The sequence below is a fragment of the Piliocolobus tephrosceles genome, chromosome 7 (genome assembly GCF_002776525.5).
Source record: "Piliocolobus tephrosceles isolate RC106 chromosome 7, ASM277652v3, whole genome shotgun sequence".
In the NCBI taxonomy this organism is placed as follows: domain Eukaryota; kingdom Metazoa; phylum Chordata; class Mammalia; order Primates; family Cercopithecidae; genus Piliocolobus; species Piliocolobus tephrosceles.
Window position 1 is genome coordinate 102,377,622 of NC_045440.1, and position 19,129 is coordinate 102,396,750.

A 19,129-nucleotide genomic window follows, 5' to 3' on the forward strand; every position below is an offset into this window, starting at 1 on the left:
ATGGCATCTTTTCTTCTGGTGGAAAGGCAGGAATTAGACAGGAAAAAAGGGTAGTTTCTAACACTGTTGAAAAGTTCAGCAAATGCTTTCCTTTGGGCTGAGACCAAAAGGCAGAATAATAACAAAGGCTTGCAATATTTATGAATACTACCACAGGGCCAATGAATATTCCCATTCTTATAAAACACTTGTGCACACACCAGAAGGCAGCAATACATTAGTATTTACATTTATTTAACGTATGCAGTTTACACACTCATTAAACAAAATTGGAATGCAAACAAATATACAAATACCATAAGCATTATCAAATAAAATAACTGGCACTAGTGTTATAAGCATATTAATGGACCTGGTAGGGAAAAGTGATGGAAGAAGACTGCAGCCCATGGCATTTTTCTTTTTACCAAAAGAAAACGCTCAGTAGCACCATAATGGTAATACTTAAAAGAAATACATAAGATAGAACATTTTAACTGCTATCATTGAGGTTAACCTGCTTTTATTTAAGTGAATTATACAGGAAATTAACAGTACAGGCAGTATTTTGGCCAACTTCTGCTTATGTCAGCTGAACATTGTCCATAAACAAAAGCAAAAGAAAATAATGCTAATCATACATGGACCTTTTGTACTTGGTACAAGCTCTGCACCGTGCTTTGATTTCATGGTTGGAGAAGATACGCATGTGTTAAAAATTGAGGTTATGTAAAGTTATTCACTAAAGCCTGAGTGTGTCTTTGGTAGGCTAACACTTTTTCAGCATTATTATTAATCACATTCATGATTATCTATTTCCTGTATTTTTCTATATAATCCAAGGTGACTAGAGAAGACATGGAAAACAACACAGCAAAATCCTCAAATAACTAGGCCATTAAAACCCAGTCAAACCCAAAGGCACCAAGAATCAATGGGGTACAAATTTCCCCTTTGAGAAAGGTGTTTTTTTTGTAATACTTATAACCTAATGGGACTTTATTTTGTAGTTTTATATATATTATTTGTTGCTGTCATATGCTTACTTACCTTTACATTTTTCCTCTAAGATGGCATCAACAATATACAAGACAGAGTACCAGGTATTTCTATTTCAAAGTTGTGCAAAAACTGCCACAATTTTGCTCAAAGTGTCTAAGTATCCAAATGGTAGCAAATGAGCTGCTTTAAGCTTTATATAACCACATTGCATATGAAGAAAAAAATGAAATTTATACCCAGATATAAATAGAAATGTTACAAAGAGTATCATATACTGAGAGTAACCTATGCAGTTCCTTTAAACTTATCTTAGTGGTTTCAATAAAATATCACTAACCACTTATCCCTAAAGCCTCAAGTTTTCATTTGAATGCTGTAGAATTGCATTAGTATTTTATATTGATTATAAATTAAGACCAATTTCTATCTAAGTATGTGCTTCAAGCAATGTTTTGTGGCAAACACACAAAACATGCTTTGCTCTTCAAATTTATTATCCTTAAAATAATGCACTTTTAAAGCCTTCATTTCATAGTTTGGTAACTAAGATCCACATGACACACAATGCCTTGCCGAACACAGAAAATGTATCTGCATTATGATAATGAAACCTGGCTTTTGCTGGTAACCTGAAATTTAAGAAGTCACATGTAGTTCAACCAGCTCGAAACACAGTTGTACAGTGGTAATTATTTTGCAGCATTTATGGGCCTAAATTTCAGTCTGAATTGCAACTTTTAATTCCATTGTCTGATGTGAGTGGTTGTTATTTGTTTCTTTTAGTGTATCACCAAAATATAAATCAACATTAGGTTTTATTCCATTTTTACTATGTTCTTCAGCAATATGATTCAACTGTGGAACTTCTGAACAGGAAGCAGTTTGGGTAACCACAGAAATGCTACACTGATGTGGGGAATTTTCCAGACGGTCATTTTCTACCTCAGGAAGAATGTTAACAGTAGCAAAGCGGGTGTGATAATCACTGGAACCATGACTACAAGAAGTTTTCATGCTTTCTAGGTCAGAACAACTAAATTCAGAAAAATGACTAGAGTGGGAATCTGCTACAGAAGGCATACTGTCACTGAGGGATGGAGCCTCAAATTCACTTGAGTTCGTGCTTTGTTGTTCTAACAACTGTGCATCCATGTCCTCTCTCGTCTCATTTATCTTCATGTTACCCTTTTTCCTCAATTTACCACTTTTTGATTTTTTCCCTGCTGTTGCTTCTTTGGACCACTTGGTGGCACTAGATTTACCTTCAGGCAAGCCACTGGATGAACCACCAGCATGACTTCGGGTAGCACTGCCATCATCCACACTACTGCTTCCACTGTTGTGCCTGAATTTGGATGGTTTTGACTCAATATCTACTTGCACTTCCATACTGTTGCCTTCTCTGAAATATAATAGGAACAAATACAAACATAATTGCTGACTTCTTTTTGTTCAGATGACTGGGGGCAGGGTTTCTGTGTGGAAAATTCAGACTATACATAAGCTATGAGAACATCTTAACGCAGGACATGTCTACTTAAAAAATGTACTTGATATAAGAGAACTCTTTATAATGCTTCAATTTTTTAAAATAGTAGTAAATACATTTATTGCTTATGTTGTTCTAGACACTATGCTACTTTTTTTTTAAAGAACAGCTTTATTCAGATATAATTCCCCCGTTTAAAGTGTGTAATTCAGTGATTTTTATTTTCATGATCCCAAAAAGAGATCTTGAACCCATTAGCAGTTAGTTCCCATTCTTCCCTCTCCCAGCCCTTGGCAACCACAAATCCACTTTATGATCTATATAGATTTGCCTACTCTGGACAGCTCACTGTTTCCTTTTCTCAGCAAACTTAATAGTTGGTAGTCACTTTTCACTGGTAATCTGTCTAATGATAGGAATCATTCCTTTTAAATTAATTTTAAAAACACTCGATTTTATAACAGTTTTTTCCTTACTTGTCCAATGGGATGTAGGAATTCAGAATGGATCCTGCCATTGCTTTGGTGCTGGCATTATCACTAACTGTTCCCAAGCTGACTGTGCCAGATTCTCCACTTAGACTGTACCGTTCTTTTTGTACATCTGCTTGTACTTCCAACCTTAAAGGGGGGGTATGAAATCACCAAAATTATATTTAATATCAGCACTACTGTAATATGTATCTTTAAATAATTCAGTTAAGAACCCTAGTAACCAGAAGCTATTTTAGGAATCATTTTTTAAAAATTTCCTTTTATTTAATTTAAATTCTACTGCAGCACACTGCATAGTACCAGTTATCCAAATAAAATGGGAAAAATTAGCTGTCTGCCAAGTAAAGTAGTAATAAAATAACACAAAAAAGACACAAAGGATTTTCACTTAAATGTACTCCATTATTCTCACTCAGGATACGGCACTTTGTAATGTTTCAATGCAAAACACAAAGTTAGAATACAGTATTAATCATTAAACATGACAGACCAATGAATCCAAAAATCCTGGGCATCTATATTAAAAAATAGCTCTATAAATAACACCTGCCTTTTAATATTTTATTTATTTATATATATTTTTAGAGACAGGGTCTCGTTATGTTGCCCAGGCTGGTCTCAAACTCCGGGCCCCAAGCTGTCTTCTCATCTTGGCCTCCCAAAGTGCTGGGATTATAGGTGTGAGCCACTGAGCCGAGCCAACATTTGCCTTTTTAAAAAGAGGTAATATGCCACTATAACGTAAGAGTTTGTATTTAAAATGCAAACTACCTAAAAATAAGATAAATATGTCTAATTTATCTTTTAATTCATGTATTCTCCCCTACATTTAAAAAAGGCAAGGCTATTAAGCCTAAGTGAAAAATAGTGAATTAAAGAGAAACAGGGGAAGATAATTTTTCCTACTTATCTACATGGCTATTGATAAAACACTTGGTGAGAATAAAGTAAGTAAGCATTAATACATAAAAGGACCCTAGCTGATGATCCCGGCCCCAGTTCACACATTCCTGGATGTCCTGACTCCACCTGTTCCCCAGGACTCAGCCGAAGTCCCATCTCCTAACATCCGGCTGTTGTCACCCACAGAGGTAAGATCTAGGCTTAAGTATTGCCTTTGCTTCAATGTCTATTGAAGCAGCTGCAGCAATGATTTATAATACAAAATCTGACAAGGACAGTGAAAAAATTGGCAGAATGTTATTGCTTAGACTTAGAAATCTACCACCAAATTTCTTTTTTCTTTTTTTTTTTTTTGAGATAGGGTCTCACTGTCACTTAGGTTGGAGTTCAATGGTGTGATCTTGGCTGACTGCTACCTCCACCTCCCAGACTGAAGTGATCCTCCTACCTCAGCCTCCCGACCAGCTGGGACTACAGGTGCATGCCACCAAGTCCAGCTAATTTTTTATATTTCTTTAGTAGAGACGGAGTTTCGCCATGTTGCCCAGGCTGGTCTCAAACTCCTGAGCTCAGGCAATCCACCTGCCTTGGCTTCCCAATGTGCTGGGATTACAGGCGTGAGACACTGCACCTGGCCCCAAATTTCATTTTTAACAGTACTATTTTGAACCTCGACATAGTAGGGTTATATATAATCATCATGCTTTATGTTCAAAATTCTCACCTAATTAATAATTTGTAGTTACCAGAAGGCAGAACCAAACCAAATCAAAACACACACCTGTTAAAACAGTTTACCATGGCACTTCCTGACAGACTCCCCGTTATGCTGGCTCCAGCTAGTGCCATGGTGCTGGCTGTTTCACTCAGGTTGTCTCGGATGGCTCCTATTCGATCCATGTGGCTTCCACTTGCACTCAAACTGCCAGTCAGCCCACCAACACTTCCCTCCCCTATGCTCGGGTTGTGTCTTGCTTCTGCTACTGATGTTGTGTCTAAATGCAAATATTCCAAAGAAACTAAGTAAGTATGATTATCAATTTTCTCCTTCTTAAATTCCTCCATGATTTCAGAGAGGGCATTTTATAAGGTATAAAATATACACGGACATGGAAAAATATTTTTTTCAGGCTAGTCCACTAGAAGCAGTAGGAAAAGAGCCAACAATTTTAAATGGTCACTAATTCCTTTTTTCAAAAACCCAGATTTAGGAATTCTATAAAGAATCTGTTAAAAAATATAGCTGACTTTAGAGGAAAATTATGTGACAATTTTCATTAAGGGTGTCATTTAAAGAGCTTATTACTCTCTAAGTCAATAACAATAGGCTAAAAGTTGATTTCTACATACATTCCACAGTTCTGTCTACAAGCTATTATTAAGATGTGATAACACTATGTTCCAATTTTACAGTACCTCTCACACATTTTGTATTGCAGGAGTCATTTATTTGCACCAATATTTGAGTTCCTATTATATACCCAATAACATGGTGATAAATGCTACGAGGAAAAATACAAGAGAGTAAAGGGGAGGAGAGTGATGAGAAGTGCATGTACGTACATGTCTGTGAGCCATTTTATATGATGACAGAAGGCCTCTTTAATAATGTAATACTTGTAGAGACAAATGAAGTAAAAAAGTGAGTCATGAAATTTTCTAGGGAAAGAGTATTCCAGGCAGAGAACTGCAAGTTTAAAAGCCTGTAAGTAGGAGCATGCTTGGCACCCTCAAAAATCAAGCAAGAATGGTATAAAATAGGAGGGTGACAAGAGATGAGCTCAGACACATAGTTGGGGCAGATCATGTGGGACCTTTTGGGCTATGATAAGGACTTTGGATTTTCTTCCCCAGTAGTTAGAAGCCACTGGGGAAGTTTTGAGCGTAAGAAAGTCATAATCTGACAGGGTTTAGACATGTGACTACGGCTGCACTATGGAACAGCGAATAGAAGCTGACAAGTTGATACAACAGTTAAGAGGCTATTACAATAGCCCAGGAAAGAGGATAGTAGCTTGGTCTAAGAGAAGGGTAGTGAAGAGAGTAAGAAGTAGTTGGATTATGGCTAAATATTGAAGGAAGCAGCAGAATGTGCTGACAGATCAATCAGATGTAGGGTAAGAGGGAAAAGAGGGAGGCATTGTAACTGAAGGTTTTTGGTCCAAGCAACAGGAGGAATGGAGAAGCTACTTATTGAGTTAAGGAGGATGGAGGGAAGAAGAGATTTAAGAGCAAGGAATTTGGCTGTAGACAAGTTAAGCTTGAAATTCTTGTCAGACATTCAAGCGCAGATTAAAGAGGAAAGTTAGACATGCAAGTTTGAAGTTCAGGGGAGAGGTCAGTCTATATATTATTTAATAGATGAGATTATCTAGGGCAAAAGTGTAGATACATAAGAGAAGAATTCTGAGAACTGGGCTCCGGGTAACAAACATTTAGAGGTCAGAAGAGGAAAATGAGCCAGCAAAGATCAATGAGACGGAGTGGCCAGAAAATACGGTAAGAAGTGGTTTCCCAGAAGAAAAGTGAAGTATTTCAACAAGGGCAGAGTCTCTACCATGTCAGATATATTGCTATATTAAGATGAGGACCAAGAACTGACCACTGTATTAGGTTACATGGAGGCCACTGGTGACTCTGCTTTAGTGAATAGTAGAAATAAAATTCTGGAGTGGTAGGGACAAAAATCTGATTGAGGTCAGTTCAAGAGAAAATGAGAGGGAAGAAAGTAGGCATTATCTTTACACATCTGCCTAATTATTTCCCTATGACAAATTTCTAAAATAATAATTGCTAGAATACAGAACATGCACTTTTTAAAAAAGGTGTATTGACATACTCCTACGGACAGTCTATGAAGGCTTTTTTATTCTTCTTAATCTTTGCTTGTTACTGTCCTAATTCACATTTCTTTGAATAACATCGAGTTGAAGATATTTTTGACTTATTGGTCACCCATATTTCTTTTATGAACTGTATTCCTCTTCATATCCCTTACTTAGTTATTTGTAATGTTTCAGGCAAAATTTAAGATGAAAAGTTTATGATATCTAAGATATTATATTCCAATTAGAAGTCAGGTACCCAGAATTACCCCCACCTCTTTCATCCATACTCCTCCTTGGCAGTTTATTCACTGATGTACTTCTGAATGAATGCTATTAGGCCTAGTAAAAGGAGGGCAATGGAAATTCTGACCTGCATGTTATATCTGGCCTTCCCAATACTTACACTGTTAATAAGCACATTTTCTTCCTTTGCTTAAAGGACTTACCTACAGCTGTGTTAGTTCCACCAACATTTATATCATTTTCATCATCAAATTCAATCCTGACTCCTTTTCCATTGCCTGCTGAGACTCCACAACCTCCACTTCGACAAAGAGAAATGGGAACAACGCCATAGACATAAGCTAACATAATAGGAACACCAATACCTAAAGAGAAATTAAATCAGTCATTACAAACAACAAAATAACTTACAGAAACATGAGTTTTAGAAAGTCCTTTCAACAGAGGCATACAGAAAAAAGTGCCAGGGTTCTGAAGAATTGGCTGGAACATTTGCCAAAAGTAGAGTTACTCAGTTGTTAGGCAAATTCAAGGTTCCCAGCCTTTCAGGTAATGCACATGAGAAGAAAAAGAGAGAGATGTAAACTTCTCTCTTTTGAAGTGCCAGGCCTCTGAACTGTACTTGGGGTGGAGCTGGAGCGGAAGAGTATCAGCCACTAACAATTTACCAACTACTTTAAGGCTAGGCTCTTGAATCTCTAATACTTTTAACCAAGGAAAGACTTACTGTAGGCTCAATTTAAATTGTCCTCAAATTAAAAAACAAAAAGGTAAGTCTTATCTTCAAACACTTTGCTTTTAAAAAATCTTTCCATAAAACTTTAACTCCATAAAATTTTAGGTAATTAGTACTTTCCAGCATTTTCTTACCTACAGTCACTGCAGCTACTACTGGAGACACGATTACAGACAATGTTACACCACCTGCTATGGCCAAATTCCGTTTGTGCTTTGAAACATCCTTGCCTTCGTAGCGATTGTGAATCTTGAATTAACAAAAACAGGGGTGGGGGATTAAAGAGAAAATACATTACAATTTAACTTAGTTGAAAAAGACCTATACTTGCTAAAGTGATTTTTCATAAAAGTTCGTAGCTGAGTATCTTAGTTCAAGGTAAACCTACTAGTGTCCTTAAACTATTAGTATACTCTCACAAATACTTTGCTCCTTTTTAATAAATTGCTTTAGACAGTGATTTAATGGATTTTACTTTGTGCTTAATTTTAAAAGTCTTGAGTAAAAGTAGTCTTTATAATTTTAATCAAAAGTAGTGTAATTATGTATTAAGCAAAGAGGAAGAAATTAAGATTATTATTTTGAACACAGTTATGAGTTACATGGTTCACTAACAGGATAATTCTAGCATTCTAAAGGTTTCTTTCTAAAGAAGATTCTCTAAATGGTAAAAATTGGCTTCTAGGGAAGGTTTCTTTTTTAAAAATTGACCTTAAAAAGCAGTTCTAATAAACAAGTATGAATAAATAGTATTATTTTTTCTCAGATCCTTTTTATGAAGGCAAATATTGACAAATGACTCAAATTCCAGGGCTCTCATTTATAGCTCAAAGTAAACGGCAGAGAAAGAAAAAAGATGATAAATAATGGCTACCAGAGGACAGGATTGAATTCATTCAGCAATCTCTGTACAGGACAGGTGTTAGTAAGTAGAATTTGATATCATTATAGAAGCAGTGATTAAAAAGTGGCTTGTGAAATTACATGAACTTTGAGATCTTTATTTTCATGGTTTGCAAGGGCTAATAAAGTACATTTTCCCCGTTTCAAGACAAATTCAAAACAGCCTCAAAAGTATGTGGACCTTCTAAAATAAAATGACTTATAAACAATATTACAGGTGGGACTTATAAAATAATCTATTATTACATGGTATAATACCTTTGGCCTTTGGAAGGCTGTAAAGTATGATGAGTGTTATGGAAAACAGTGGAAAAGTTGGGGTGGGAGGTGGGTGATGCATGTATGGGACAAGAAACCTTTCTATTTCCTAGTCAGAATCCCATTTCCCAGCATTGACTAGAGGTTCCTTGTCAATGAGCCTCCTCATTTCCCTACACAGTCCATGCAGGCAGAGATGGCAGACCTTCCCAAGGTACCTTTCATTATCCTTCAGCACTGCAGCTAATTCCTGCTCCTCCCCACTCCCACTCCTGGGAAACTTAGCACTGAAGAAGAGAAAAGGCACAACGGATGGAGCAGACTTGCAAAGGCAGGCTGCCAAAAGAAAGGAGTCTTCTAGAAAATTTTTCAGCCTCAAGCACCAATGTTCGACTACAGTGATCACATCATTCCACTATTTCTGTTTCAACTTAAATTTTCTGTTTACTATTTTTTGCCACATTCTCTACTTTTCATTAAGTGAAGGCTCAGCTTTTGAGTACTTTATTGACTTAGCAGGTTTTCCTGGGCTGATTGGGATCCCAAAGCACCACAGAACATTATTTCAATGGAAAATTAATTCATTCATTTACAAACCTTTGGATACATGTTTAAAAAAAGGAGACCTGTAACTGTACCCTATGACCTAAACAATGAGGTAAATAATCTCTCCTCTATAAATTATTTGTAGGTACATGTGGTACAACAGTCTCTCTCTCCCTTCTATTTCTAAGTACCTGAATAAATAGTTTTGTTTTCAGCAAAACCTTGATTTGAATAACTACATGAAAAATTATAATCAGCTACTATATTTTGAATTTTTTTATTTTCTCTCTCTTTTTTGGAAATAGGGTCTCTCTCTGTGTCGCTCAGACTAGAGTGCAGTGGCACAATCACAGCTCACTGCAGCCTCAACCATACAGGCTCAATCAATCCTCCCACCGCAACTTACTTAGTAACTGGGGCTACAGGCATGCACCACCACTCCCAGCTGACTATTTAATTTTTTTGTAGAGACAAGGTGTCACACTGTGTTGCCTCAGGCTGGTCTCAAACTCCTGGATTAACGCAATCCTCCCTCCTCAACCTCCCCAAGTGTTAGGATTACAGACGAGTGAGCCACCATACACAGCCCAACATTTTTTAAAGTTCAAGTTTACTACTTAAAACCTTCAGAAATAAATATGTGGCTTATAAATATGTTTGTCATCAGTCCCAAAACTAATTTTTAAGAAATAGTATATGTTATTTTTCTGATTATAAAATGTAAGGTGAATATAAAAAATTCAGCTGTTTTACAGCAGAGGATCAACCTTATTCCCAGTGTGGTCCCAGAAGTTAGAAACAGAAATAAATGAAACAAAAGGAAACAGATCTGACTCAACATAAGAATTTTGTAACAATTAGTAGCCATTTTACAACAGAATGGGTTGCTTCATGAGTTGGTGGTTTCCCCATGACTAAAGTTCCCAAACAGCTAATGAAACTTAATCAGGGAACTCATATTAAGAATTCATGCCTCTGAGTTCAAATCTCAGCTCTGCTTCTTTCTGTGTAACTGAAGATATTATCACATAACCTTTCCTAAATCTCAGTATTTTAACACACAGAGACCAAAATATCGAGGTTGCTGCAGGGTTAAAATGAGTAAAAGTACATACAACACCTATGACACGGTATGAAAACCTTTAGAGCCTTTTCTTATTTTAGAGATAGGATCTTGCTCTATCGCCCAGGCTGGAGTGAAGTGGCATGATCATAGCTCATTGCAGCCTCCACTTCCCCATCTCAAGCAATCCTCCCACCTCAGCCTTCCAAGTAGCTGGGACTACAGGTGCATACTACCATGCCCAGATAATTTTTAAATTTTTCCGAGAGATGGGGTCTCACTATGTTGTTCAGGCTGGTCTTCAACTCCCAGCCTCAAGTGATCCTTCTGCCTCAGCCTCCCAAAGCGCTATGATGACAGGAGTGAGCCACCATGCCCTGCTTGTTAGTTCCCTTTTTTTTTTTTTTTGAGATGGAGTTTTGCTCTTGTTGCCTAGGCTGGAGTGCAATGGTGCAATCTCAGCTCACTGCAACCTCCACCTCCCGGGTTCAAGTGATACTCCTGCTTCAGCCTCCTGAGTCTGGGATCAGAGGCACCTGCCACTATGCCTGGCTAATCTTTTTTTGTATTTTTCGTAGAGACGGGGTTTCACCATGTTGGCCAGGCTGGTCTTGAACTCCTGACCTCAGGTGATCCTCCAGCCTCAGCCTCCCAAAGTGCTAAGATTACAGGGGTGAGGCACTGCACCCGGCCTGTTAATTCCCTTTTTAAAAACTGCTATTCCTTTGTTCTGCCTGGGTACAAAGTTGGGATTAGATAATTTCTTTTTATTTTTTAAAAAAAGTTTTAATTTTTTTGATTTTCTTGGATACCAAAGAAAATTTCTCTTTTTTTTCTTTTAGCTATCTCCTACTGAAAGTTTCTTCTCAATACAGAGATTCTATTAATTTAGGCAATAACAGACTTCTTAGGACCTCATAAATTATCCCATTAATCCTTAACAAAAGAACTATTTGCTTAGTTAATGAAATATAATTCATCAATTAGAGGCCAGTGGTACTCACTAGTGTTTGGACTTTCACAAGATTCTAATAATTTGCAAAACAGCGTATTTATTAATAGCAGTAATCCAAAAAACAAGCTTTGAACTGCAGCAGAAATAATTCAAGAACTGGCTAATTACTTTTTCCCTGAGGGCATGTGTTATTTAGCTATTAACTTTCATTAAAAAGATCTCATAGACCTGACCTTACAAGGATATACCTATAGAAAAATCCCAGGTGTGTATCCTTCAATATTTTATTCTTAAAGTTTTATAATATAAACATACTAAAATTTTCAGATTCAGAACATTTTAAAGCAAGTCTGCTTTATACATATTTATATATGCTTGCCAAACACTAAACATTTATGAAAAAAGAGTAACTGTTTTATACTGAGGAAACTAAAGATACCCTTTGTCTTATAAAAAAAAAAAAAACAAAAAAAAAAAACCAAAAATCATCAATACTAAAAGAATACATCTAAAGATTTAGAATAACATAATGGACTAACAAGAATTATGCATTTTACCTTGCGGCCCACATACACAGGAATGCCAATAATCATTGCAGGAATAGCAATGCCAGCTATTAAAGCGATTCCGACAGGAGCACCAACCAGTGTTCCCAGCTGCCACAATATTTTCTTCTTTCGGCTCCAGGGTTTCTTCCCCCAAAAAGTACATCCTGATGGACTAATGGAAAAAATTATAATGTAAATAACTGCTGCAAAACACCACAATAACAAATTAGTGCAATATATTAAAGCAATGACTATTTTTAAAAACTTCTCATAGTTAGGAGTTTTATTCCCCTTTAAATTCTGAGTTCATTAAACTAAGGTAAGAACCACTATAAATTATATTAACAAGATACTGATATATCTTATTTTATGTTATATTTTATTATGTATTATATATTTATATTATAATTTATATATAATTTAGATATTACATTATAATTTATATATTTTATTAAAAAGATACTGATAACTGAGATTCAGGTTAAAAATTTATCCCTAGTCCTGTTAATGTAAAACATACATATTTTTAGGCATCAATTATCTGATTATATCATAAACTCACTCTGTAGCCTAAATGACAAAATTTATGTATGGGAAAATTCAATGGAAGTATAAGGTAAGAACCACTATAAATTATATTAACAAGATACTGATAACTGAGATTCAGGTTAAAAATTTATCCCTAGTCCTCCATTACCCTCAAACCCTTACGTTAATTTTTTAGCAGTAAATTAATGCAAAACATGCTTATTTTTAGGCATTAATTATCTGATTATATCATAAACTCACTCTGTAGCCTAAATGATAAAATTTATGTACGGGAAAATTAAATTAAAGTATTTATGGTCTAGCATAATCACACAGGGTATTACATACTTACCAGCATTCTAGTTTAACAAAAACAAAAAAAGGAAATATCCATTTCCTATTTTGACTAGTTATTAATTCCAAATGACTAGCATAATAACTTGGTTTCTTTTAAATTTATTTAGCTAGAATAAAACCAATCCCTTTAAGTATCTTATAAAACTCAAATTTAAGACAAGTTATTTTGTCTTACAATATAAAATTACATTTACACATAAATAGCTCCTCCTATAAGCTTACCTTAGATAATGTAAATCTGAGATCTCCTTCATACACAACCAACAAAATTCACAACCACAAACAGCACATGTCATGTGATTGCAGCTCCCATCATTCATCTTTATTATATAAGCAGCACATCGTGGACACGGCTTTATATCATCAGCTATTGGGAACATAGACAAATCTATTAGGCATATAAAACTGGTCTAAAAATAACTTCTGGCAGTTTACCAATTGTAGTACTGCCAAAAAATCTTAAGATGTAGTTTGTTAACTCATAGCCTCAGCCTGCTATTTTTAGCATATAAAGCATTTTTTCTTCCCTTCTAAGAGAACATATTTTACATTAAAATATCAAGTTATAAACATTTTTTAAACATAGTAGTGAAACAATGAGAACAAAGAATAACAAAAGAATAAAAAGAGAAAGGAGAATCAAGGACAGCTCTAGCAAATTGTGAACTATGTAAAGTTTGTCTTTGTCCGGGTCCCACAGAAGTCTTCTGAGTGGTAGTTCCTGGTTCTAGAACTTTTCTAACCATCTTCCCTTAATTCAAATGTACACGTTCTGTATACTATTCCTTTAGTGAATGAACACTAACAGGAGGTGACAATTTGATATTAATCTGAGGTGCTATATCCAAAGGACTATGAATTTATTTATTCTAATTACATCAATTATAAGCACTATAAGAATAGTAAAACAGGTATCTTTAGAAAAGCTGCCTTTTCCTAGTATTTTACTTCACACGAAAGAGAGATGGACCTTGCAAAGAATCAGTACCCAAAATACAAGGAAGGAAGGAAGAGATTAAGGAAGAGTCATATGGCTATAAATGTTATAAACCATGGAAAACAGTTTCAGAATAAAAGCAATCATTGTTAGTTACGCTCATGACTTTTAAATTAGTTGTGTTTATCCTTTTTATTCATTTATTCACCTGTTTACTCAACTGTTGTTGGTATATGTTCCTTGTATGATAATATGGTTACAATGCACAATGGTGTCACACAGTTAAAATCAAGTATAACATAACTTTAGGAAAATTATAACTATTTTGCATGTTGGCATCCATTTAAATAGCAACTTGTAGTTACTATTAGCCAGCTATATTTTTCAACTACTCACAGTCTAGTAAAGATATTTATAGTGCTAACCACTGAATCTAAGTATTTGCTCCAATGTCTTACATTATAAAGCATTAAACTATACTCCATTCTTTCTACAAGTTTTTTTTTTTAACTTAAGATCTGGTCAATGCTCACAATTAGTATTTATTTTAATGATTCAAGCAATTTTAAGCAAACTAATACTCTAAGCAGCCAGACCAGACAATTGATAATTACTAGAATATACAAATTAGAAATATTCATGGCATGATTTAAATGATAAAAGAACATAAAGTCTGCATTTAACAATTTTAAACATTGGGGTATGACTAAAAAAAGCCGGCTTTTATGCCTGATACAACACATAGTATACCAAATTAAAGAAATGCTAATCCTATCCGCTTAAGCAGCATGTTAATCGATAAACTTTCTCATACCAGAGTATGCTCAAGTAGTAGGTATCTCAATAAGATGGGGGAGTAAAAAGACTCAAGCTTTGGTACTGATGCATGCAATCTTTGGAACAAACTAAGGTAACATCCCCATTTATTCCTATGGTTCTAAAAACATAAAAAAGCCGTTTAATATGCTAAAATTACACGTTAGAGAATTAATACCACAAGCAATGTATTTTTGATAGGTCTCTATATACTTATATCCACATCTTTCACTCTCTATACTTATTTACCTATGAAAGGCTGTTTAGTTTGCTTTGTGTCTTTCCTCAAAGCAACAAATTAGGAAAAATTTACTGTGCACATTATAGGATGGCATATTTCTCTCCAAATACTCTCATAATGCAAAAATGCTAAATGAAATTGTTTAAGGTCAGTTGATCCCCCATTCCCCAAGAATCAATTAAGCCACAGTTCCCTCATATGAAAAAGCTTCCCATTTCTATTTACAGTGTTTGGCTAAGCTTTTGTCTTCTTTATGTTTTTGTTTACTGCTAAAATATGGGCCACTGTCATATTAAGAAAAAACAACAGGTTACAAAACACCATGTCCTCAAATGTTAACAAAGATTATCTCTTAAGGGTGGTAGTGGTAAGGGGACACAGGCAGGAGTGGGGAGCCAATTAAATAGTTTATTTTTATAAAATGGGAAAACTACAGTAACAAAAATGACATACGTGGTTATATAAATAACATACGTGGTTCACTTAAAATATAACACGTATGTTATAAATAACATACGTGGTTCACTTAAAATTTAACTCCAAGTGCATAAACCTAGTAGCTATAAGAAAGAGCCTCAAGTGGATGCACTACTGTCACAATTTAAAGACAAATGTAAACATTATACTATAAATATTGTATTATTTTATAAACACAAATATTAATGTACCTTATGTAACTAAGCACACATTTATCTTCAGTGACCAATTAGGGAAAAAAAAACAACTAATTATTATACTAATAAATAATAAAAGTACAACTAGTTTTTCAGCATATCATGATACAGAAAACAATACCAAAATATCTGGAATAAGAGTAATAAAACCATTTAGATGGTAGCTTCCTCTTTAACTTTCTACAAGTCTGTGATAAGCCAAGTTCACTACACTTTTTAAATTTTTTTTTAAAGAGGGTCTTGTTCTGTCGCTCAGCCTAGTGTGCAGTGGCACGATCTCAGCTCACTGCAACTCCACCTCCTGGGGTCAAGCAATCCTCCACTTCAACCTCCCAAGTAGCTGGGACTACAGGTGCACACCACCACGCATGGCTAATTTTTGTATTTTTAGTAGAGACGAGACTTCACCATGTTGCCTAGGCTGCTGAAGTTTGAGAACTTCTGAGCTCAAGCAATCTGTCAGCTTCGGCCTCCCAAAGTGCTGGGATTATAGGCACGAGCCACGGCGCCCGGCCCTCACTGCACTTTTAATTCTCCCTCTTGTTTTTGGAAACAGGATCTCACTCTGTCACCCAGGCTGCAGTGTAGTGGCACAATCACATTTCATTGCAGCCTTGACTTCCTAGGCTCAAATGATCCTCCCACCTCAGCCTTCTGGCTTGCTGGGACCAGAGGTGCCCATCACTATGCCTGGCTAATTTTTTAAATTTTTTGTAGAGAAGGAGTCTTGCCACGTTACCTAGGCTGGTCTTGAACTCCTGGGCTCAAGCAATCCTCCTGCCTTGGCCTCCCAAAGTGTTGGGATTACAGGTGTGAGCCATTGCACCAAGATTTTTAAACAAACATGGAACAAACTCCAAATGAAGTTTTTTTAAAAACAATCACCTTGAGACTATTTATTCCAACAATGTTATTGTTTGGCTCAAAGCATTTGGTAAGGTTTTCTTTCATAATTACCTTCAAATCTCCTTCATATAAAAGAAAAATCACTCATGATCATATAGTCACATCTCACTCTGCATCTATCTGAAACCAATAATCCAACCTGTTATGATACTCTAGCCGTTAGGCTTACCTCTAAAGGAACTTCTAGTCATTCTCAGAAATCAAACTGATATTAAACTGACGTAACCTAAAGGTTATGCCAATGAGGCATTCCAGGGAAGTACTGCCGAAATAAACACAAAAACTCCCATGGTGGCTACATTGAGGAAGACCAATATTCATCTGGATAACTAAATCATGATCTTTATTTTAAAAAACAATAAAAGCCATTTCTGTCATTTTTTAATTGAATGATAGCCCAGACATACTTAAATCTCTAGAAAGTGACTGGTTTCTCTAAGGTCCCCTACCTCATATAGCAAAAGCACTTACTATGAGCCAGGAAATATTTCAACTATATGGATATAAGCATTACTAGTATCTTTATTTATTATTATTATTATTTTTTGAGACGGAGTCTCACTCTGCCATCCAGGCTAGAGGGCAGTGGCACAATCTCGGCTCACTGCAACCTCTGCCACCTGGGTTCAAATGATTCTCCTGCCTCAGCCTCCCAAGTAGCTGGGGATTACAGGCACCCGCCACCACGCCCGGCTAATTTTTGTATTTTTTTAGTGGAGTCAGGGTTTCACCAAGCTGCCCAGGCTGGTCTTGAACTCCTGATCTCAAGTGATTTGCCTGCCTCAGACTCCCAGAGTGCTGGGATTACAGGCATGAGCCACCATGACTGGCCAGTATCTTTATTTTAAAGATGAGACAAGTAACTTGCTCAAGATTGCACAAGGAATAAGCAGAGGATGTGGGATTTGAATTCAAGCAGTCTGATTCCAGAGTCATTCTCTCTTGCTCTATATGACTGTGTATTCTGTGACCAATAAATACACACCCCCTACTTGGAGGAGAGGAATATCATTTCCAAGTGAACTACCCAGTGGCTACTGCTGACTCTTTAGGGAACAGTTTAGGTACATTCAGGTCCTCTCTGAATCGCTTCTGAACCCATACCTACAAATTAATACTAATACTACTGAGTTCCAGAAATCTTTAGGAAAGAGAAACAAATCAATCAGCAAACAAGTATAAAAATACATTTACTTTACAAAAGTATTAAATGTCGAATATTCTGTGTTAAAGCTTCATGAGACTTTTTTTCTAGTAGCATAAAGTACATGATTATCTCAATACACTGCTGGCAGGAATATAAATTATTTTTAGTAGAGATGGGGTTTCACCACATTGATCAGGCCGTTCTCAAACTCCTGGCCTTAAGTGGTTGGCCCGCCTCAGCCTCCCAAAGTGCTGGGATCACAGGCGTGACTACCACACCTGGACAAATACCTTTATAATCAACAGTTTCAGACCATCTTTGGCTATCAGTTACATAAATTATCATGACACTTCCGTTTTTCCTTTTTTCTTGGACAATAAAATCTTTCTAATTTCAGAACCACCTTCTTCCACAGGAAAGAATGAGTGCTTCTGGGATAGAAATGCACTTAAAAACACTTTTGGCAAGTGAAAGGAAAACAGGAATACTTAACTTTAAAAAGTTAAAATAACTAGTGTTTTGTGTCAAATATTTCATTAGAAAAAATTAGACATAAATACCTGCTGCTCCAGACTCTTGACTATAACTAATGGATGAAGAACGTATAGTTCTCAAACGTAAGCTCTGGGCTCTCTCTTGTCGAGCAGCATCACAGGTCTGGTTGGGGTGCCAAATCTGTTTACAGTGGTAGCAAAACTCTGTTCCACAGCCCTCTCGCCCACAAGTTAATTTTGGACAGCTGGCACATCCAAATGCTATCACAGCATATCTTGAAAGAACAAGAAAAATGATTTAAAATGTGACATAAAACAAGAGATACTCATTTCAAAAGTATCCAACTAACGATTATTCCTGAAAAACATTTTCTATTTATACATTAGCAAACAGTTATAAGCACAATCTCACCAATATAAAAATGGGGGAAAATGAAGTTTACGAATGAAGATATATAAATGGCGTAAAATATTTTAAAAGTTCAATTTTTAACTTTCAGGGGTTTTTTTTAGATTCAGGGGGTACGTGTGCACGTTTGTTACATGGTCTATTGCATGACGCTGAGGTTTGGGCTTCTAATGATTCTGCTGCCCAAATAGTGAACACAGTATCTGACAGGTAGTTTTTCAACTCTTGTCCCTCTCCCTCAACTTTTAACTTTTAAGTAGGACACCAAACTGCAGTCAGCCTAATCCCAATTTTATAAAAAACCATATTAAATTAATACAGTATTGTATGCACACAAAAAAAGACTAGAAGGAAAAACACCAAAAATCTTAATAATGGTTTTCTTGGTATTGGGTTTTAATTTTCTTGTTTATATGTTTATACATTTCTGATTTTCTACAATTACTTATTAAAGTGGAAAAAGTTAAAAGAAAAAAAGAATGCCTGTTTAAAAATGTAATGACTAAAGGTAAGTTTTAACTGTCAGGTAATGGCATACTGTGCCAATTTATAAATTTTGTGATAATCTTGTAGGTATGCAGAAGTCACACATTTTTCTTTGTAAGATACATGGCAAAAGTGGTCTTTGGTGCCAATCTCCTGCCAAAAAAAAAAAAAACTTTCTTTTTTTTTG

General features: G+C 35.8%; 1 protein-coding gene across 1 annotated transcript in view; it reads right to left on the reverse strand.

The window, feature by feature from the left end:
* Window positions 1-208: 208 nt before the first annotated feature.
* LOC111520866 (E3 ubiquitin-protein ligase RNF19A) overlaps window positions 209-19,129 on the reverse strand; it is a 31,507-nt gene continuing 12,586 nt past the window's right edge. Inside the window, 8 exon segments of the mRNA XM_023183963.1 lie at window positions 209-2,383; window positions 2,947-3,090; window positions 4,649-4,862; window positions 7,142-7,303; window positions 7,809-7,923; window positions 11,957-12,119; window positions 13,055-13,199; window positions 18,114-18,322. Coding sequence (XP_023039731.1) covers window positions 1,693-2,383; window positions 2,947-3,090; window positions 4,649-4,862; window positions 7,142-7,303; window positions 7,809-7,923; window positions 11,957-12,119; window positions 13,055-13,199; window positions 18,114-18,322 — 1,843 coding nt within the window. The 3' untranslated portion in view covers window positions 209-1,692.